Below are 22811 nucleotides of genomic sequence, written 5' to 3'. Positions count from 1 at the left end.
GGCAGATTTGACTTTAGATTTACGGTGCGGAAAAAGGCCCTTAGGCCCACCAAGTATGTACAGACTAGTGATTACCCAGTACACGAGCACTATCCCACACAAAATAAGGACAATTTGCAATTTTACCATAGCCAATTAATGCACAAACTATGTCTTTGGAGTGCGGGAGGAAATTGGAGTACCGGGAGAAAACCAATGCGGTCACAGGGAGAACGTACAAACTCCGTACAGACAGCACCTATAGTCAGGACCGAAATTGGGTCTCTGGTGATGTGAGGCAGCAATTCTACCTCCATGCCACTGTGCCGTCCAGTTGAGGTGACTGGTAGTCTATTCCTGCTCTTACTTTCCTGTGTTCTTGTGATTGAATTTCCTATCAGGCCCACAGGAGAATAAGCTTGCAGGGATAGATGTGGCCAACCAGATCTAACATAACCTGGCCCAATAAAGAGATTATGATCACTCCTCATTTTTCATAAAACTGACTTCTCTAAAATCAGCCTTATTCAGCAAATAGTTCAACTGCTTTTTTATACAGTGAAGCTAACATTTATTCCTATAAAATGTAATTAATTAAGCTATGGTTCACCCTGGACTCACAGTGTCATCCTTAGACTCTGAACTTGAACTCCATTAGCCTTTCCATTCAATTAAAATGAAATTGGGAACTTTTACAATGGTTAAAGTACTGCATAATTAAACGTAAATGCCAATTGTTTGCCGTATTCCGTGAGCCTCAGATGATTAAATGCAATACCTTAGACAGTACAAATGGAAAAATGTTTTAGTTCCCACCAAACAATGCTCATTATAGAAGGAGTGAAGCACAATTGAAGTGGGAATTTAAACTGGGTTAGGCTCCCATTCATTATCAACAAAATAGCTATACTGTGGTATCTGATATGCAAAATATGCTCACTTCATACTATTAAGCATTCATAGTCATGCCCTCAAAAAAGTGAGCGAATTTAAATATCCACAAATTACTTTTTTTTGGAGAATCAGGTCATAATTTAAAACTAATCAACTCGATAAGTTGTTAGTGTTAACTGATGATCTTAACTTCATCATTCATGCTAGCTTTTGCAGGATGTTTATGCCCTAAGCAACTCTTATAATTACAATATCCCTTCAATTGCCTAAAGAAATGATTAATCTTTTTACTATTACAAGATAATTTCAATAAAAATGTGTGCAAAATGCAAACTACCGAATTATGAGAATAGTTTAGCTTAAAGTGTCAGTATTCCAATACATCATGCTATTCTAATACGTTCATCTTGAACAAAATGTGAATTTGAGCCACTGTGTATTTCTGTTAAACATGCACGTTCTGCTCCATCATATATCTTCTTATCACACTGCAATATGCTTCTGGAAAGTTAAGTTTTGCAACATTTCTCTTCACTAAAGCAAGGAACATTATATCATCAGTATTTGATAACATTTCAAGTGACATTATAAAACATGTCAAATTAAATTTCCAATTCGATTTAAAAAAAAAACAAAACCACTGATAATAGTTTTAACTATCATACGACTCAACTGTATCACTTTGAGGTTGCTCCAAACTCTTCCCAACCATATTTGCTTCACTAAGAACACAGCGAGCTGGAGATCATTTGGCTTCATCACTCTTTACAATGTTCGTATTTAATCGGGTCTATCATGGACTCAACATCACTCATTGAATCTTCTTTGGACAGTTTTAAATGACATAACCTGTGACCTAGCAGCGGAATTCAAAATGTGTATTCAATCAATAGAACACTTTGCTCAAATCCAGCAGATGTGTCATGTGAAACATTTTATATTAATCCAATAACTATTCTTATTGTTCCCTTAAGACTCCCTCGTTGTGTTAAAGCTTTACCAGGCAGCATTTAATGTCATTCCGTAATTATAGAGTCACACAGCGTGGAAACAAGCACAACTTGCTCACACCGACCAACATGATCTATCTACACTAGTTCCACCTGCCCGTGTTTGGCCCATATTCCAACTTCAACACTCAATATTTGACCGATGAAGGCCGTGCCTCTATTACTTTTGAGACGGTCCTAGTGAGCTACCGATTCAAACTCATGCATATTTTGTGATGAAGATACACTTACTGAGCTACTCAGAAGGTGTATTAAATGTTTTATTCCCTTAAGTTCCCAATGTGTTTTCAAGTTATGATGGTAAAACAAGTCAACTAGGTAAGTACTCTCAGCGATCTGATAATGATAACTATATCCCAAGAAACTTCAATTTTTACATTCGCTTTTCCAGCATGTTTTTTGCCCAAAGCAACCCTCATGATTTTAATGTCTGCACATCAATTTGATAAGCTGAGCTGCTCTCATGTTGCTGTCATTCTTATCCCTCTGGGTGACAGCGGTTGGGAGGGAAATTTGCTGCAGTACATTTTACAGATAGCATACCCTGACTGAAGCCACCATTCCCTGTGGAAGAGGCTGTGAGTTTAGGTTGGCCGATTTTGATTTGAACTGTTTCGATTATGATGGCTTTGCACTTTCTAATGTCCTTTGCAGGCACACTCATTTAGTCAGGTGAAACAAATTCCATCATGTTATCCATGTGTCTAGTAAAGGGCAGAGTGTAATTGTTTGAGTGTCATGGGCAGCTGTGACTGATACAATGATGAGGGTAAGGCTGAGTAGATTTTCCCCCTGGGGTTGGTTCTCTTACCAAGTGCTGTCGGTTCGATCTGGCTGCTGTGTCCTTCAGGACTTGACCAGCTCGATCAGTGATGTTGTTGCTGAGATACACTTAGTGATGGATACTGAAGTTCCTCCACCCAGTTCCTCCACCCATCTGAGTTCTTGATAACCTCAGTACTTCTTCTAAGTGCTATTCAACACAGAAATGGATTATCACCCAAGGGGAAGGAATAATAATTCGACAACATGTTGGAGGTTTGTGAGTCACTTTAGATGTTAATTATTCAGCTTGCAGCAAAAGGAGGCAGGGAAATCAAAAGGGACTTGGAAACCCTAGGTCCGAGAACAGCCTAGCAATGTGGATAGTGGCAAAGGGTCCCTGTCAAGATAAGCACACTCTGGGCAGTTTTGTTTCATAAATAACGCACGTTGTATAACTCCTTCTTGCTAATTCATGCATTGCAATGATGTTTAGTGTGCTGCTGGCTCATGGTAATGAGCAATTAGCTTGTGTAAAGAGGCATGGTTCTGAGGATGTCTGGGCAGAATTAGTGGCCCTGAAATGGGGGGGTGTAGGGGGAATGATTGTCAATTGTAGCAACCTTCCTGAGGGTTTGCTGTTGCATGAACAATGTTTGCATCTGGTCCAATTGTTAGAACACTTTTTAAAGTGAAAATCAAGGACGCATGCATTATAATACATGCTATTTAAGATTATATTATTAAAGGGTATGCATGCTCTCCCCAATTTTAGCTTGTGGTGTTATGAGGCAAGACCCCAGAGCATTACTTTCACTGTTACTTGTATGGCCCAGAAAATTAGAGTTACTCTTCCAAATCTGTTAAAACAATGTTGTACCTAGTTACACTCCCAATCTGCAAACCTGCCATGACCCTTCACCTTACCTGTGTCCCCCAACCTTCTTGGCACCTTATGCAGATGCACTTTGAGTTTTGCTTTCAAGATGCATACACACCCAGCCGCTGTTCCAAGTCACATTCTTGCATTTTTAAACGGAGTCAAATTTAACAATTCACCAATATATTAAACCCTGCACCCACAAGACTGGCACAAAAAATCCAGTGGTCAAATCTATATTCTCCGTAGATACTGCCTGATGCTGAATAACACTTTATTCCAGCGCTTTATGTCTTTTTTTATGTAAACCAGCATATGCAGTTCCTTATATCTACTGCCTGTCTAAAAAATGCAGCGTCAGTTTAAAGTCATCCCCATAACAGGGCCAGCAGGAGCATGCCATTATCATCACATTTTGGACAAGTTTTATGACATTGCTCTCGTACATAATTAACTACGTAAGAGAAATGGTAAAATTCTAAGATAGCATTATATGTGCAGTATAAAGATTCAGAATTAATACCAAGGAAGTATTTTGATGAGAAGTTAATCTTTGTGTAAATTCTCTGACACAAAATATTTCAATAATGAAACATAATACTATATATACTACAAGTTCTGCTTTATAAACAATTGTCCCTGAAGTTACCACAGAAGAAAAAGAAAAGTGGCTATATTCTCACTATTTTTTCCACCAGAGAAGAACAGGACACTAGAAGCAATAATGCATGAATGACCTTCATGAGTTATTTAAAAATGTTTGTTATAGTGCATTTAGTCACAGGCCATTAAGGATGTAGCATTTGGCAAGCTATTGAGAGAACATGATGTGGCAATAAAGTTCTGTGGTGATTGCAAAGACCTCATCCCCATGTAAAATGATATGGTTCGCTCTAAATACATAACCTACTTTTATTTTTAGAAAACATGTGATCCTAAACTTGCCTCAAGTTTGTCCAAGCTATGCTTTTTGCTTGGCACAAGATCCATTTAATTTTCATAATTATCTAACTGAAAATACATCTTGTTATTTTAAAATTTTCCCTCCTAACTTGGCTTGATGATTATTTTTTATTTCTTCTACAGGATCATTTACAAAATCAAGGACCTGATTGGAATAAGGCAATAAATGTGGGGAATAGACTTTTTTTATGAACAACATTGTACATGGAATATTTGTTGAAAATACACATTGCATCTATTGATACCGAAGCCAGTAAAACAATATTATCAGAGAAAGTACTGTTTCCCTGCCTGCTCGATGTCAAACTTCATATCTGTCAATGTATTAACAATCTGGTCACAAGGTTGGACAGGTCATTTGTGGTTGCCCTCCTCAGCATGCTGCTATTGGGGAAAAAAAAAACAATTTACCTCCCACCAAAGCACTTCCAGTCAGTTACGGGGAGAAAACAGGCCCAAAAAGCTGCAATGAACATCCACCGTGTATTAGATCCACAGCATGCCAAGTAAAGTGTTAGTGAGACTTTCAATGGTATTGTGGGCATGATAAAGCAAATGATCGTGATGGCAAGTGAATGGATACAATTAGAAAGTATAAAACACTCTTAAATCCCATGCATGTGTACGTGTAATGGACAAACGATGGGGTCCCGTGCTGCTGGGGGGAGGGAGTCATGTGGTGAAGACACGTTTCAATTTCCTGCAAATATCATTAATCATTATCGAAAGACTGATTTCTTTGGCTGTCACAGTCTCGGTAAGTACATAACTACTCGTTTAAACTCACTTAGCTTGGTTGAGCTTGCCCGACGCTAGGAGACTCTGCACTGTGTACCATCGCCCACCTTTCCCAACCTTCCCATTGGCAGCTTCACCCCGATTACTGTTGGAAGATCCACTGCTCTTCATGCTGTTGCTGCGGGTTTGCTTCTCGGCCGTGCGTGTTTCTTTTTCAGCTACTGGAGCTTTGTTACCGGACATGAGAGAGCCACTAGTACGGACAGGAAGCAGAGTGGACAGAGAATGAGTCAGCCCTAGTAGAAGATCGGAGTAAATCAGATCTGCCGCTAAAGCATATCAGTGCACACCTTTCTTCCAAAGCTCAAAAATAAAACAGCAAAAAGGGGATTAAGCAGCCAAAGAAATTCCATCAGACAGCCATTTTTATAAGCAGCATTTTTTTTTAACCACAGTGTAATTGAGAGGGTATGGGTACAGGCCTCAACGAGCAACCCTCTGCTCTCCCACACTGGGAAGATGGATCAGGGGGGGGAAAGGTTTGCAGTTGCGTGCTTCAAGCAAGGCGCAGGGACAGGAGGGTTGTTCGTTCCCATGTGGTCAGTTGACCTCTGGGGTTTGCGAAGGGGTTTGGGAGTGGGCGTGAGTGGGTGATTGGGTGGATGGGTAAAAGACAGGGGAAGGAAGCTTTACATACGATAGACAACCAAACCATTGAAAGCAACTCACTTGAGTGAAAGACGAGGGTCACCATATGGTGCATAAGGCGAAATGTTTAGAATGAACTCCTTTGGAGGGTAGGAACTCCATTTCTTTTGTACTGTGCTGTCATTGTTATTCCAAAAGTCTTTGTCAAGATCACTAGAATAGCAGAGAGAGAAAAGAGGGAAAAGACAACAGAAGCTGAAATATGAAAAAATGTTTGTTAAAGCTGGAGTTTATCACTGAGTGAATAACAGGTCAGGTGATGATCACATTCCCTGGCAAAGGAAACGACATGCAACAACTGAGATCGACAGGAAGCAACAGTTTAATTAAGTGTTAAGTGTTAATGCCCAAATCTTTGGGAAAGTTAAAATATTTTTTTCCCCCCCTGCAAGGGTTGTCTTAAAAGGAAAACAAGTTTGTTAGTCGTAGGACTTCAGGAGAAGAACATTTTTCTCAGCGATAGATGTACTGCAAGGAGCAAAGCAGTGGAGTTGTTAGTCAGGAAAAATTGGGAACAACTTCCTCCAAGTATTCTTTCACAAACTTCCTGAGAATTAAGTAAAAGCAATACCTGATGGAAGTCATGATAAGTCTGCGATACTTTGAATACATTATGGGCCTTAAGATCCAATGCATGACATATCTACTTCTTTAAGCATGCAGGAATCATTCACCCAAATGATTTTCACCTAAAGCATGTTGACGTTCAGCTTGTTCAGCATATTTATGCTACTGTAGTGGCACCTAGTGGTGAAGCTGTATATCCAGAACCCTCGTCATTGGTCGGGACTGTCACGTGTCTGGGGGTTCGTTCGCGGGCTTTTCAGTATGTTCAGTAGTTAGTGCTCCTCACAACGACAGGAGCTTAGATCGTTTATTCCTGACCAAGTTGTTTAGCTAATAAAGAACATTTTGCTCTACCTGCCTGGTCTCACTACACTACTGTGATTAACACCACTTCTGCCGATCTGATTTAATTTGGAAACCTACCACCACTTCAACTCAACATCAGAAGGAATACTTGGGACTTTCATGGTGAATCCTGCACTACCCTTCACAAGCAAATTTTCTGGCCTACATTGCTGTACCTTGTGATAGAAATGCTTGGCCTAAGAACATTCTTAAGTATGTGAACAGAAGGTAGCTAAAGAACAAGGCATAATTTAAAGATATAACGTGGAAACAGGCCATTCGGCCCACCGAGTCCGCGCCGACCAGCGATCCCCACATACTAACTCTATCCTACACACACTAGGGACAATTGACAATTTAATCAAAGCCTACAAACCTGTTCGTCTTTGGAGTGTGGGAGGAAAACAGAGCACGCAGAGAAAACCCATGAAGGTCACATGGAGAATGTACACACTCTGTACAGACAGCACTCTTTGTCAGGACCTGGGTCTCTGGTGCTGTAAGGCAGCAGCTATACTGCTGTGCCACTGTGCTGCCCCATTTGCTGTACCTTAGGAGAGGCACAAGACTATCTCTTGGTGAATGGAATTAGTATAATGGGCACTTGATGGTTGGAATAGACACAGTGGCCCGAATGGACACAGTGGCCTCTTTCTGCTGTGGTACTCTAACGGCAGGTAGGATCACTTAGAAACAGGGAAAGTCATTTTATTCTTGAGAGTGGAATGAGTGGGATTCTTATTTTATTCCCATTTCTTTAGAGATTAACGTGAAAATGAGATTTTAGAAAATGAGACTGGAGGTGATTAATAGTCAGTGCTGATCTGATGGGCTTAAAGGCTTGAATCTGTACTGGAGCTTTTTATGATTTGACAAAACATCTGAAGAAGTTGTGGAAGAGCGCCAGTAAAAGCGCAGTTCAAGATAAAACAACTATTAGAAATAATTCCAAAACAAAGCATGGAGAGGTTAACAAATCACATAAATCACATAACACAAGGCAGGAGGTGGGGCAGTAATCGTGCAATTTGTAATTTCCCCAAAATTCATGGAAGGATAATTTTGGTAAAGGAATGAATGTTGCTTCGTGTTACTTATAGAAGGAAGAAGGGGGTAAGTAGGGAAATCAGAGAACAGCCAAGCACAGCTGAGTTGAGGGCAAACTCTGAAATTTAAACCTGCCTAGTGCCTGTCATTGATAAGGTGCATCACCAGCACACTTGTAATGCACAGACTGGTCCCTGAATTTGCCCACGGCACATTTTGAGGAATACAACTTTTCCATCTTCCGTTCCACCTGGAGTCACAAACACCTTCAATTTATATAGTACCTTCCCAACCTTAAGGATATTCAAAAACATATCATAGAAATGCACCAGACATTGTGGGCCACAGGGCCTGTTCCTGTGCTGTACTATGTTCTATAAATGAAGTACTTCAGAAACAGACAAAATGTGTCGGAAGGCAGATGCTGGTTTACACCGAAGATAAACACAAAATGCTGGAGTAACTCAGTGGGTCAGGCAGCATCTCTGGAAAAAATGAATAGGTGATGTTTCGGGTCGAGACCCTTCTTCATGAATTATATATTTTGTGTCTACTCCAGAAACAGATGATAAACTGAATTTTTTGTTAAATTTATTTTTGTTTGTTTATTATATTATCGATGGAGTACTGTGTTTACAAACCTGTTGTGCTGCTACAAGTAAGAGTTTCATTGTTCTGTTTCATTTCCACACATATGACAATAAAACACCCTTGATTCTCTTGCCTCTCTAGACTAACACCTCCTGACTCAAATGCTGGTGTGATCACATCTAAAGCTAACGGCATAAATAATAAAATTGAGATTAATAATAAAAAACAGTATGATTTAGGCTGCTCAAAGTAGTCAACATGATTACTCGAGCAATTTAATTGCCCTATTTGAAAAGATCATGATGCAGAGAAAATGCGAAGCTCGTTGTCCTCAGTTGAATGCCTCATGTGAATGAGATATTACATCATGAAAACTTGGCAAGAAATTTATGGGAATGGCTAGGTCTTAGAAAGCATTTGGAAGAATGGAAGATTTTTGACAAGATGGCAAGATGAATTCAAAGAAACTTGACTGATTAATTTTTTTATGAATGGCTTGGAGATAAATGCAAGAGGATCGATATCAAAGTGTGATAACAGGCACAATTTTGGAAACAATTATATGAGGAACAATACAAGAAACTGTGGCTGAGTAGAGTGAATATGTAGAGAACAGATTTTGAGCTGTTTATGCAAATGGTTTAGTAATATGGAGCACATGGGAGCTTTAAATGATTTTAAGTCAATTGTTACAACTCATGTCATGAAGAGATCTTCACTCACCAGGGTAGGTAAAAATGCTGGAGAAACTCAGCGGGTGAGGCAGCATCTATGGAGCGAAGAAAAAGGTGACGTTTCGGGTCAAGACCCTTCTTCAGACTGCCGTTCCTGGGCCTTCATCTTACCAGGAATACTTTCTATCCCAATACTTCCCAATGCTTTAAATTCTCACTAAACATAACTTTCCATTTCTCCTGGGAAAATGTTCCTTACTGCAGCACCAGTGCAATCCAAATTTTCATTCCCACCAGCCCGATGACCTCTGGAAAATGACGGCACATTTTGTGCCAGCCTCTGCTATTTGGAGCATCACATTTGATAAAGGCTGTTGGGAGATTGTGGGCGTGCGTGCACAAGAGATTCACAGGGGATGAGATAGTTCATGTTAAATCAGTTGAGGTTTTGGTACCGTAAGGAAATATTGTTTGTTATGAAAAAATAATTCATAGTAAAAGGATACATCTTGAAAATCATAGAAAAATAATGAACAGGGTAGAAATGTCAAGGACTAGAAGATATAGGTTTAAGGTGAGAATAGTAAAGTTTCAAGGAAATGTGAGGAAGTGGTGGGTGTACTGCAGGCAGATATTATTGTGGCATTTGAAAGGTTTTTATACAGTTTATACATGTATATGCAGGGGATGGAGAAACATGGATCACTTGCAGGCAGATGGGATTAGATTATCTTCATAATCATAATCATATTAATAACCATAATCATACTTTATTATCCAAGTATGTTTTGCAACATACAAGGAATTTGATTCATACCAATAAAAAACAACAGAACACACAAAATACTTTTTAACATAAACATCCACCACAGTGACTCCTCCACATTCCTCACTATGATGGAAGGCGGAATAAAGTTAAATCTCTCCCTTCTTTGTCCTCCAGCGGTCAGGGGCCTCTAACCTTCCGTTCACAGGCAGATTTCACCCCCGTAGCCGGCTGTGGGCCTTCCTCGTTGGGGCGATCAAGTTCCTGCATCGCAGGGGAATCTCAGCTCCCCCGCGCCGGGCGATCTACCCCGGGTCGGGGCTCGTCGAACATCATGCGGCTTTTGGGATTCCCCATGTTGGTCTCAACCCGAGACTGCGAGCCCTTGATGTTAAAGTCCCTAAAGTCCCTAAAGTCCCTGGAGCGTCGATCCCAAGCAAGGAATCGGCTCCGATGGCAAGTCCACGCCTCTGTGGTGGGGCTCAAAGTCAGTCCAGTGCAAGTCCTCCAGCTCCACGATGTTAGGTCGCAGAGTGACCGGAGATACGATCCGGAAAACAATCGCATCTCCGGCAAGGTAAGAGATTTAAAAAAGTTTCCCCCGACCCCTCCGCCCACCCCTCACATAAAACAAACAAGAGAACATTAACACATACTTTTTAAAAACCATAAAAATAACAAAAAAAAATGAAAAGGACAGACAGACTGTAGGCGAGGCTGCCATGGAAGCGCCACCCGCTGGTATCAAATCTTGACATCATGTTCGGCATAGAAGGGCCTATTATTGCGCTGTACATTTTTATGTAGGTATATTCTATGTCTATGTACATTAAGCAAACATAAAAAATTGTAATAATGAAAACAGAAAATGTTGGAGGCTTCTTTCCTCTTTCCCAGTTATGACAAAGGACCTGAGATGTAAGTTATTTTTCCTTCTACAAATGTTGTCTGACCTACTGAGTTACAAATGGCCTTTATCAAATGTTTGCAGCATCTTCTGTTTCTAATTTAGGTTTCCAGCAAAGGGAAGTCTTTCATTTTCCTTAAAAAATATAGCTATGTTTAAGAATGCATTGTCTGACAGGATGATGAAATATCTATTAAAACAGTAACTTTCAAAAGCGAATAGAACATAGTGCAGTACAGTGTGTAGGAAGAAACTACAGATACTGTTTTATAAGAAAGATAGACACAAACTACTGGTGTAACTCAGCGGGTCAGGTAGCATCCCTGGAGAAAAAAGAATAGGTGATGTTTCAAAACGGAACACATTTTCGTTTTAAGAAGGGTTTCAACCCAAAACGTCACCTATTCTTTTTCTTGAGATGCTGCCTGACCCACTGAGTTTCTCCAGCATTTTGTGTCTGTGGAACAGTACAGGGCAGGAACAGGCCCTTCAGCCCACAATGTCTATGCCGAATAAGTTAAACTAATCTCCTCTGCTTGTATGTGATCCACATCCCTTCATTCTCTGCACATCCATGCGCCTATCTAAAATGTAAACACCAGTATCATATCACACAGGGAACGCATAAAACTTGTAAAGGATTTTTTTATACGGAAAAGGGGAAAGGTTTTAGGGGATTGCCATTAAATTGATTATGCAGGATTGACTTCTGTATTATCTCATTTTATGACCTTCTGGATTTATCGAGTGCCAAGTTAAGACTCAGCGTTTAGAATCTTCACAGTCTCCCTGGGAGAGATTCTCCACTAGTCACTTAATACTCAAGAGTCAGATCCTAGAAGACATAAGCCACTAAACGTTTCACCTTTTTTTAGAATGTGATTGAATCAAAACGTTTAAAAAAGGCAAGAAGCAGAGGCCTGGGACAATCTTCACTCTTAAACATGTACGCTCAGTTCTTGAACTAAAATGTGTGACGTGCTCAGGACATAAAAGCCCAAAACTTACTGACTGGTCAAGCATTGGTGCAGAGTAGTAGGTGACATGAAGGAATATGAAGAGACACTAGATGGGGTGAAACATACATGACAGAATGAATGCGAATAAAAAAACGAAATCCTTCAAGACTAAATAAATAGTCTCGATCTCCTTTCTTTAAAAAAACTGCTTATTCTGTTCATTGTAATAGATGGATTGTGACAATTAATCTACTCTTTCTTGGGATCATTCTTGTAAACCTCCTCTGAACCCTTTCCAGAGCCAGCAGATCCTTCCTCAGATATGGTGCCCAAAATTGCTCACAGTATTCCAAACGCGGCCTGACCAGCGCCTTATAAAGCCTCAGCATTATATCCCTGTTTTTGTATATAAGCCCTTTCGAAATAAAGACGAGGATTGCATTTGCTTTCTTTTCTACTGATTTGACTTACAGATGAACTTTTTGGAAATCCTGCACCAGCACTCCCAAGTCCCTTTGCACCTCCGATTACTAGATTCTCTCCCTATTTAGAAAATAATCTACGCCTTTATTCCTACTACCAACATGCATGACTTCACACTTTGCTACACTATATTCCATTTGCCACTTCTCTGCCCACTCTCCCAACCTAACCAGTCCTTCTCTTTGTTTTCCCTCATTGAATCACAGAATTTCTTCACTAAAAATCCTCAGTAGTTGTGTCCAAGAGCTCCACACTATCCTTCACTAAATCACAACATAAAGCTTCAGTTTAGGTTAGGTGAGATTTAATGATGGGGTAATGTCTGGATGCATTTTCTAAACAGTGCTGTAGTCAACGTGTCCTTGAGCAATCACCCATTGCAGCACTGCCTCAAATTGAATTACTTCTTCACATTAGCTACTTCATCACAATGATCTTTGCTTGAACAGTCTGTCTGTGTTGCTTTAGAGATCTGGCCATAATGGAATAAGCACACGTCGTTAAACATTAGACACGAGGAACTGCAGTTGCTGGTTGACCAAAAAAAAGTCACAGTGTGCTGGAGTAATACAGGTCAGGCAGCATGTCTGGAGCACATGGATAAGCAATGTTTTAGGTTAGGACCCTTCCTCATAGTCTGAAGAAGGGACCTGACTTGAAAGATACCTTATCCATAAATCAATTTTTGTAAACCAGTTTCTGCAGTTTCTTGTTTCTATCTCCTATCCATATTTTGCAGACATGCTGACTGACCCTCTGAGTTACTTAACACTTTGTGTATTTTACTTAAACTTTTTTGTTTGGGCTTTCCTGCTGCTGTGTCACTGAATCCATTTTGTTTCAATAAAATTGGTGCCTTCTTTTGTCAGATAATTAGCAATAATGAACGCACCAAATTAATAGCATCTATCCACCACCCTAAACATCAACTCCATCTACTTTAAGGGCCTGTCCCACTGTACAAGCTAATTCAAGAGTTCTCCCGAGTTTCCCCGATTCGAACTCGGAGAATTACGGTAATAGCTGCTCGTAGGTACTCGGGGCTCTCGTGGACATTGTTCAACTTGTTGAAAAATCTTCACGAGTCTTCACGAGCTTACCGCGTTTCCCGAGTACTTGCCGTTAGCGTTACGAACCGCTAAGAGACGTCCCAAGCTCCGACGTACCCGCTACATACATTCTACGTGCTTACCATGAGTTTGATTTTTTTTTTAACTCGGGAGAGCTCTTGAATTACCTCATACAGTGGGACAGGCCCTTTAGTGTTCACTCCATCAATCATCACCCAGTTATGTATCAATATAGCAGTTGCTAGCTAAGGTTACTCTGACTGCACTTCCCAAAGCCAAGGTTTCAATCAATACAATTAGGCCAAGGGAAGTAGGCCCCCATTTCGTTATCCCTTTCGAGTCATGCACCACACTAATTTAGGAAATATATTACCATGAAATATATTCACCATCACCTGATTTAAATCTTAAAGCTTCCTAACTATCAACATTGCGGAGCACTTTCAGACAAATGACTGTGGTTCAGGAAAGTGCCCATCAGCCCTTTATCAAAGGTATCAAATGTTGTTCTCACAAGCATCATCCACATCCTCCAACTAAACAAACAGATCACGTCTCCAAGCAAATAAATTGACCAGTTATCCAATAAAACTATTTTCTAAAATAAAATATCATCATTTAATTTTATCTGCAACTTCTCCATCACTGCATTTTTTCATAATATCTCGGTATTCCCTTCTTCTATCGCTGTTATTCCAGATATCTAATCCCCTCCGGTACAATTGATACCCCATATTACTGCTCCTCATACCCTGGTCTCCTCCACTGTAACAACCAACTGTACTATGGAAATCATCAATGAAAACGCCATCACAATTATATTGAAGAGACAATGAACAACAATTGAGCATCAGCTGAAGGTTAGTGCATTAACTGTGGCTATTCTTTGTTTTAAATGTGTGTCCATTGACAGTAGTGTTAAACCATGAGTTATTGATGGAGCCATTATATCCAGACAATCTATATTAGAGCAGCCAATTCATTTGCTCAGAATGGAGCAAGTGTAAGTGACCAGAAACTACAGCAATTTCTTCCAATGAAGCCAGGGTGATTTTCTAGATAAGGGCAATAAACAGAAGATAATTATACACAGGTTATGTGCATCTATGTCACTTACAGAAGTGTGGTCACTAGGTTGACACGGGGATTACACAATCATTTATTCTCTGGCTGCGAATAGCCCTGACACTATGTGCAACAGTTTCTGAATGTATCCCAGTACACAGGTTAAAAGTGTAATTTCAGTCTAAAAAAAAGATCCCATTTGAGTTATTCTGGTAGACTCCTCCTGAAATGCTGACGGAATGCCCAATAACTAGGTCTGGTGAGACATTATTGTCCGTGCTGTGCTGTCCTTCCTTTGCATTTAAAGCCTCAGGCATTTTTCCACTTCACCCCATCGCCCCACCCGCCCCCGTAGTTCCAATAAGTCCAGGAGGCGATATAAGTTCATGTTATAGGAGCAGAACTAGGCCATTTGGCCCATCGAGTCTACTCCACCATTCATGCATGGTTGATCTATGCTTCCCCCTCAACCCCCATTCACCTGCCATACTGCTATACTGAATTACTCTGCAACCTCCCAATCCTGTACTTGACTGGAATGAGTCTGATGATCATGTATAAAAATGCCCTGCAATTTGAACTTATATTTAATTGTGCAAACTTGTCCTGGGAGTGATGGAATCTTCATTTAAACCATAATGACAAGGCAAGGGGGAGCTTCATGCTGTAATAACTCTTATCATGAAAGTTACAGAGCTGTTTTTAACACTGTACAGAAAATGCTATAAACTCTCTATTCTCTAGTACTGACACTCATCTTTAGTTCAAATATTTGGACTGATTTCATTTCATACAAAATAAGGCATTGCCATAAAAAGGCACTCTGGAGATCAATTTTAAATATTATTTTACATTTACGTCCAGCAAATGAATCTGTTAACCTAACACTTTAAAAAAATTATACTTTGGTATCTTATGTTTTGGGTTAGGAGTAAGAATTTGTCTTTACCATCCAATTTTGTGTAAGCACAGTGTAATGTAAATAAGGTATTATAATTTTGAAATCTAAATACTTTTTTGCCCCAACTCATTATTTCCAAGATGAACAGCTTTCCTCGAAAATGAACACTGGATTGAAGTGCTGGCCTTGCCTGCAGAGAGAGATATTTGGCAACCTCCTGGTACTGCTGTGACTTCAAACAGCTAATAACGTCAGTGACATACAGATTTAGAACAGGTGGCTAAATAGACTGAAATGCAGGATGTGGCTCTATTATTGAAATTTATTGATGGCATTAATTCCCAGACTTTTTTGAGAGTTGGTGTTACAATGCATTAATGATTTGTATTATAATCTCCATGTGATTTCTGTATGAATCTAGCAAACTCGTTTTACTTTGTTAATGACTAAACACCGAGCTTCTCTTAACACAGTCTAATTTAATGTGAGACAGACCTGGTAGGAGATTAGGAAACCATCGCAGTTGCGGTGATGTTAACGTTCTACTGAGGCTTAAGTAGAGGTACTTTGATGGAGGTCCCTACACCCTTCATCCACTGTGCTCATCTTCATGGTAGTGCCTGAAATGAAAAGCACTCTATTTCTCAGCACAAACATCTGTCAGCTTGACGAGAGCAAAAGAACACTCCAGATAAAGAAATGATAAAGTTGAGAGGTGTGACCCAAAATAAAAATATATAAGGAATTTCAAAGATCTATATCAGGTCTGGATGATTTTTGCTAATTGTTTTAGTTTACTATAGGGTAGAAAAGGAATTATGATTTTAATCAATTTGAGAAAAAATAATTGGGAATGGAAGAGGTGGAGCAAAAAAAAAAGACTTTTAATTAAAATAAAGATTTGAAATCGAATTAAACACAAAGTCCTGGAGTAACTCAACAGGTCAGGCAGTGGACAGGCAACATTTTGGATTGCTTATCCATGTTCTCCACAGATGTTGCCTGGCCTGCTGAGTTACTCCAGCACCTTGCGTTTTACTCAGGATTCTAGCATCTGCAGTTCTTTGTGTCTCCAAATATAATCACGTGGTATGTAAGAAGAGTTTAAATTGTCAAACGTTCAGAAACTCTTTGAAGCTGTGGAAACATCTTTAGATACTTGTGACATTATTACTGCTTTCCCATCTAGATCTATTTTCTTCTATTGTGGGATGGCCCCAAGGAATGAGGATGATTCTATATTCGGGTTTACTGAGGTGGCTGATGATGAGGCTCTACCTCAATGCAAGTCAAGTCAAGTTTATTTGTCACATACACATACGAGATGTGCAGATGAACCCTTTGGTAGAGGTTGTGCTAAGGAGTTTATGAGATGGTGCACTCTTTACACTCTCTACCCTGGGCTTCCGTGGTCTGCTGTTGATTTGTTCACAATGCAATCTTGAACGAGTCTCATGAGTTGGTAGGAATATTATACATTCTCCAGGAGTCTTTGAGAATTTCCTTCCTCCACTTTGCTATGAAGGTGCTTGGAATGGCGTGGCTGTTTTCAGAGGCTGGGTTTGAGCAAATGAGCAATGTGGCCTGCGCAAAGGCGATCAGTGACTGTAATTCAGCTCTCACTAGTTTGCAATTCAAGGCCTGGGAGGAGAAACTGATGCATTGCTTATCCAATCAGTTGATTTTGCAAAGACAATATTGGATGTAAATCTACAGTGTTTCGAGATGCCTGCTGTATGTATGTATGTCATGTCCCAAGAAGATGCAGGAGAGCAGGAATTGGGCAGTAGGCAATGAGCTTGGTACATGAGTGTGTCCTTGATCTTCAAACACCTTCCTCCTCAGACGACCAAAGGTTTTGTCGGCACGCTGAAGATGATGGTGAGTTTCAGCACTGATGTCTCCATTCATTGAGGAATGATTCCAGAGATGCGACCCATGTTTCTCAGGGTCCTGTCATTAGCTTTCATTGTTGGAGGCCTGTACTTTGCAGTGGGGCAAGTGGGTATTGGGATTGGTACTGGTTTATTATTGTCATTCTTTTGTTTGTATGCTATACAATTGAATCAGATCATACTATGTCCCAATACCATTAACCCATAAAGTACAGCAGATAGTTCAAAGAGAAAAATATCAGAGTGCACAATATAGTTTTACATTATTTATTGGATATCAGATTGGTAGTGCAGCTTTGTTTTACCAATGTTAAATGTGAGGCCCGTACTTCTGGATTCTTTGATGGCCTTGAGCATGGACTGATTTGGTTACCACAGCTCAATAATTGTAGTTGAGATGGTCTTGATAAGGTACGGAGGTGACATAATTTGAACAGTTTCCAGTTTCCTCTGCAGTTTAACAATCCGGTAGAAGTTTATAGGAGAAAAGATGACCCATTGTGGCAGAAAAGAGTAATGTCACACCCAGCCAGCACTGAGATTAGACACAAAGTGCTGGAGTAACTTAGCAGGTTAGGCAGCATCTCTGGATAACAAGGAGAGGAGACATATTGGGCCTCGACCCTTTTTCAGATCCAAAAGGTTCCAACCTGAAATGTTGCCAATTCATGTTCACCAGAGATGTTGTCGCTGAGTTACACCAGCACATTGTGTCTTTATTTTTGCAAAGAAGCAACCTCAGTTCCTTGTGTCTACACTGAGATTAGGTCTGATATGGATCCAATGGCCAAGGCCAACACTTGCACAGCATCATGAGGCAAAGGCACGATGGAGAAAGGTTTTTGTGGGCTCTCAATACTGACATGGATGCTCCACAGCCCCTCTTGATTCAAGGAGCCAAAGATTATTATGAGGTTAAAATGGTGCGTGGTGCTACCAGGATGGCCCTGGTAATTACACCAAGAAGACAGCTCTGTCAATTTGCATTCTGCATGTGGCATTTCAACTTCTTTGTAGAACAGCAGTGATGATGATGCTGAACTGGAGAATTTTCTGCAATTAGGTCAAAATTTGTACAATTGGGTCAAAAGTCCTTAGATCAGAGTTATGGTTGAAGAGTTTTTTTAAACCATCAGGGTGCTGATTACCTCTCTCACCTTGAGAAAGTCACCTCTCCTCTTGGCTCTCAGAGACGGGTACAGGTTTAGATGATTGGGCCATAGGTGGTCTTGACAATGCTGGGGAATCTGCATGTTATTATCAGCAGCTTGTTGCAGCTCTGGTGCTCTTTCCATCTGGTTTTCATTTGGACCTATGCCTTCAGATGCCTGTTGATCTGCTTCTTTCTCTTGAGACACCATGTATCTTCCAGACGCAAATTCCTTGCATTTGAATTTAATTATCACCTTGATCTCATGGCCATTCTCGTGAAAGCTGTCCTGGTGATTTCTGATAGAGAAGCGATGCGGTTCTTCATGTGTGCTAATTATGGGAGACCTCAGGGCATATGAAGCATCATGCAAATACTGTGGCTTCTTTGGCTTGTGAAATGGTCTGAGAAACTTTGTCTGGAAAGACCTTACTTAGCGAAACACCCCTGACTTTGAATCATTATTTTCTTGCAGCAGCCATTGTTGCTTTGGGCAAGGCTGCCAGATGGTGGATGAGGTGGTGGCCAAACCCAGTCATTACTAACCATCATGGCACTGGTGACAAACAGATCTCCTTAAGATCTCATACGCAATAAGATAGCAGATGCCAGTGGCTGGTAGGGGCTATTGCTATGAGGTCTTGTGTTTGTCTCTGTGAGTCACGTCTAGACCTTGCTCTTCACATTTTGCCTGGAGGAGGAATACATTGTATTTGGCTTTCTCTTCTCCCTTCATGCCAACTATGTCTTGTGTTATGTTAGTGGTTTCCAAATCTAGCATTGGAGTTGCCCAGGTGAATCCCCCATGCATTGTTTCCATGGATCGGTGTGAGTGCACTGGTGAAGATGGTGAGATGGCTTCCTGTCAAAGCGAGCCACAGGGTCATGACATTCACTCATCCCATAGGCAGAGTGGTTGAGATGATGGATTGGGTCATTTTTGATGGCAAAGCTCACTCCTATGAAAACCCCATTCCTCTTCCAGTTTGTAAACTCCACACGGACAGCACCCGAGGTCAGGATCGAACCAGCGTCTCTGCCGCTGTGAGGCAGCATCTCTACCCACCTATGTCACAAGCTAAAACTCACACACCTACATCTCCAACAGTGAACTGTGGTACACAGTGGAATGAAACAGATAATATTATTCACCTTTAAGTAATTCTTTACATAATATCCTGCTGAAATTTTGAAGACAGAAATCTTCATATTATGGTTCGAAAATGTGATAATAATCACGTCAAAGAGTCATACAGTGTGGAAACAGGCCCTTCGGCCCAACTTAACCACTTCGACCAACATGTCCCATTTACACTTGTCCCACTTGTCAGTAGGCCCATACACCTGTAAATCTGTCTTATCCATGTACCTGTCTAATTGCTTCTTAAATGTTGCGATAGTTCTTGTCTCATTTACTTCCTCTGGCAGCTTCTTCCACACACCCACTGTGTGATACAGTTATCCTTCCGATTCCTATAAAATCATTCCCCCTTCACCTTAAACCTATGTCCTCTGGTTCTCGATTCCCCTACTTTGGGCAAGAGACTCTGTGCATCTGCCTGATTGATCTATTATGCACCTCTCTATAAGATCATCCTTCATCCTCCTATGCTCCAGGGAATAGAGTTCCAGCCTGTTCAACCTCTCCCTATAGCTTAGACCCTCGAGTCCTGGCAACATCCTCGTAAATCTTCTTTCCAACTTGACAGACGTGATTTAACAAAGTTAATAAAGATCAGAGGGAAAGCAATCCATTTACAGTTGATCAAGTATCAAATGGCCATGTCTTAAATTACAACAGATAATCATCAACTTTCTGAATCAAGCAAACACAAACAAGAGACTGTAATAGTCACTGGGAATATTTCTAGTGGTCATGCAGCAGATATTGTATGATGTATGAATGGGAGAAACTCCAGCCCATAGATATAGGGCTGGATGGAAACTATTGTGTAAAAAAAAAGAAGAGAGATAGAGAGAGAGACAGAGAGACAGAGAGAGAGAGAGAGAGAGAGAGAGAGAGAGAGAGAGAGAGAGAGAGAGAGAGAGAGAGAGAGAGAGAGAGAGAGAGAGAGAGACAGAGAGAGAGACAGAGAGACAGAGAGACAGAGAGAGACAGAGAGAGACAGAGAGAGACAGAGAGAGAGAGAGAGAGAGAGAGAGAGACAGAGAGAGAGACAGACAGAGACAGAGAGAGAGAGAGAGAGAGAGATTTCTGCTGGACTGAGAGAGAGAGAGAGAGAGAGAGAGAGTGAGTTCTGCTGGACTGCTCCATGCCATTGTAATTTAAATATGAACTAACACAGCGAGAATACTAAAGTAAACCACATTGATCCAATCAACTATTGGGTCCTATATCATGGTTGTATTACATAAATCTATTGTTACTTTCACCTATGAGATGACAAAGAATGAAACGGTGTTAAACTGGAGGAAAAGGAAAAAGAGAAAATGAGATTTAACACGTTAAAATATCTCAATTTACAACCCGCTTGGATAGATCATAGTAAAACGTGCACATATTCTAAGCTGAAATCAATGAAACCATTCAGTGCGATTTATAGGCATTCAACAGCAAGATAACAAGGGAAGGAATTGAATCTGGGCTGTGTCATGACCTCAGGTATAATTACTTTCATGCTAAACACAATGAAAAGAACCTCAGCATTTCTAACAGGTTAGAGTAATATTTATCTCCATCAAAATTGCTGGCAACACTTTCAGATGTTGTTGCTTGCAGAAGGGGGAAATAAGATAGATTAACATTATATGCTTAACGCCGTGATAAATGCTTTAAATCTGAAAGAACAAAATCATAATTTCAGACAACATCAATTGTGCAGAAGATTCCTGCTGCTACAAGGATATCAAACAATATGTTTTATTCTCATATTTCTTCTGTAAATTCTTCCCTTAAAGCAGGCAGTTGGAGAGAATGGTCACCATTATTTCTGCAGAGGAGCATAGTGCTGAACCTTTGTTCTCAAATAGAAATATATACTCAGTTCATAAACAAAGAACAAATTAACATTTTCCGGGACGACATAAAGATTGTGTAGCGGATCTTCCAACATATCTGACCAGACCAAGCCTTTGTAAGGAAAGGGAAGCTGTCAAGATAATTTTGCCGCTATACCAAATGATTTCATACAACAAAGATGGACATGTGTGGCAGCTTACAGAGATGAAATATTTACACCAAACTCAGGAGTACTAATCAGTTATTGCTTTACCACTTTCGTCAGAGCGAAGTCAATGCAACAGCTTTACTTTGAGAAAAGATGGTGGCTTCAAGTCTTAACCTTTCCAAACCTCTCTCATTTCCTGACCATGGCACCTACTTGATGGCTTTCTTCTCGATGCGGCCTCGATTGGAGTCTGGTGTGGTGACTGCCTCCAAAGAACTCTTGTGTCGTTTCCCCTATAAAATAGACAGGAAAATGGGAGACATAAAATTATTACAGAGAAATATATTCGCTGCTTCACAATTGTCCCAAAATTGAGTGGATAAATTGTAACAAATGTGATAATTAAGATATAGTTCCTCATTTCTTTGAGTTTTAGATTCTGTGATTAAATATGTTCTCCCTGTGACCACATTGAGTTCCTCCGGGTGCTCCAGTTTCCTCCCACATTCCAAACATGTGCGGGTTTGTAGGTTAATTGTCTTTGTAAATTGCCCCTAATGTGCAGGGTGTGAAAGTGGGATTACATATAACTAGAGTAAATGGGTAATTGATGGTCGGTCTGGACTCGGTGGGCCGAAGAGCCTATTTTCATGTTGTACTTCTCTCTAAATTATGGTCATGGTAGATAGGCTGAGACCCCAAATCACAAATGCATGGTTCATGATGACACAACAAACTACAGATGCTGGTTGACAAAAAAAACCCCACAAAGTGCTGGAGTAACTCAGTGGATCAGGCAGCATCTCTGGAGAAGGGTCCTGACCTAAAACAATGGTGGCACATTGAATGTTATGCTGCTTTGTAAGCAGTCACAGAAATGGCACAAAGCCATGCTTTCCTAATTCCAGTTCCTACCTGAGCACAGGATCACTTCATTTAAATATTTTTCCATTGACAATTAACTATGTGCACATTGATGTTAAGAAATGCATGGTAGTATTAGAGTTTCAGAGATCACTTTAAGTCTTACTGTATGTTCTCTATGAAATCTTTCAGAAGTATTTTTGCTCGAAAGTTTGTGTCAAGCATTCATCACAAACTGGCAACTCTATTGCTGAAGTGACTTGCCAGTGTGAAATGACTAGTTAATCAGTATTCCACAGCACCTTTGTCAAAGAATGGTATTGAATGCGACCTATTATAAAGGGCCGAGGAGGTCATGGGGCAGAGGGTGAAAAGTTGGTTGGTCCAATAAAACTTCCTGATTGTTCTCCTCCCCATATGTCTGGCTAGCAATCATGCCCCTCAATCTCATTCTGTGCCCTGATG

The 22811-nt window shown here is 40.4% G+C and overlaps 1 protein-coding gene across 3 annotated transcripts in view; it reads right to left on the bottom strand.

Moving 5' to 3' along the window:
- syt7a (synaptotagmin VIIa) overlaps positions 1 to 22811 on the bottom strand; it is a 383396-nt gene that overhangs the window by 77257 nt on the left and 283328 nt on the right. For 2 of the 3 annotated variants that reach the window (XM_055649547.1, XM_055649548.1), the window contains exon 3: positions 21696 to 21775. In XM_055649547.1, the coding sequence (XP_055505522.1) occupies positions 21696 to 21775 (80 nt within the window). Of the gene's footprint in view, positions 1 to 5275; positions 5480 to 5955; positions 6088 to 21695; positions 21776 to 22811 lie in introns of all 3 variants that reach the window. The other variant, XM_055649546.1, reaches the window with a different exon arrangement.

The sequence above is a fragment of the Leucoraja erinacea genome, chromosome 18 (assembly GCF_028641065.1).
Source record: "Leucoraja erinacea ecotype New England chromosome 18, Leri_hhj_1, whole genome shotgun sequence".
NCBI classification, from domain to species: Eukaryota; Metazoa; Chordata; class Chondrichthyes; order Rajiformes; family Rajidae; genus Leucoraja; species Leucoraja erinaceus.
The sequence above is the reverse complement of the archived record's forward strand: the minus strand, read 5'-3'. Positions and strand labels throughout refer to the sequence as shown.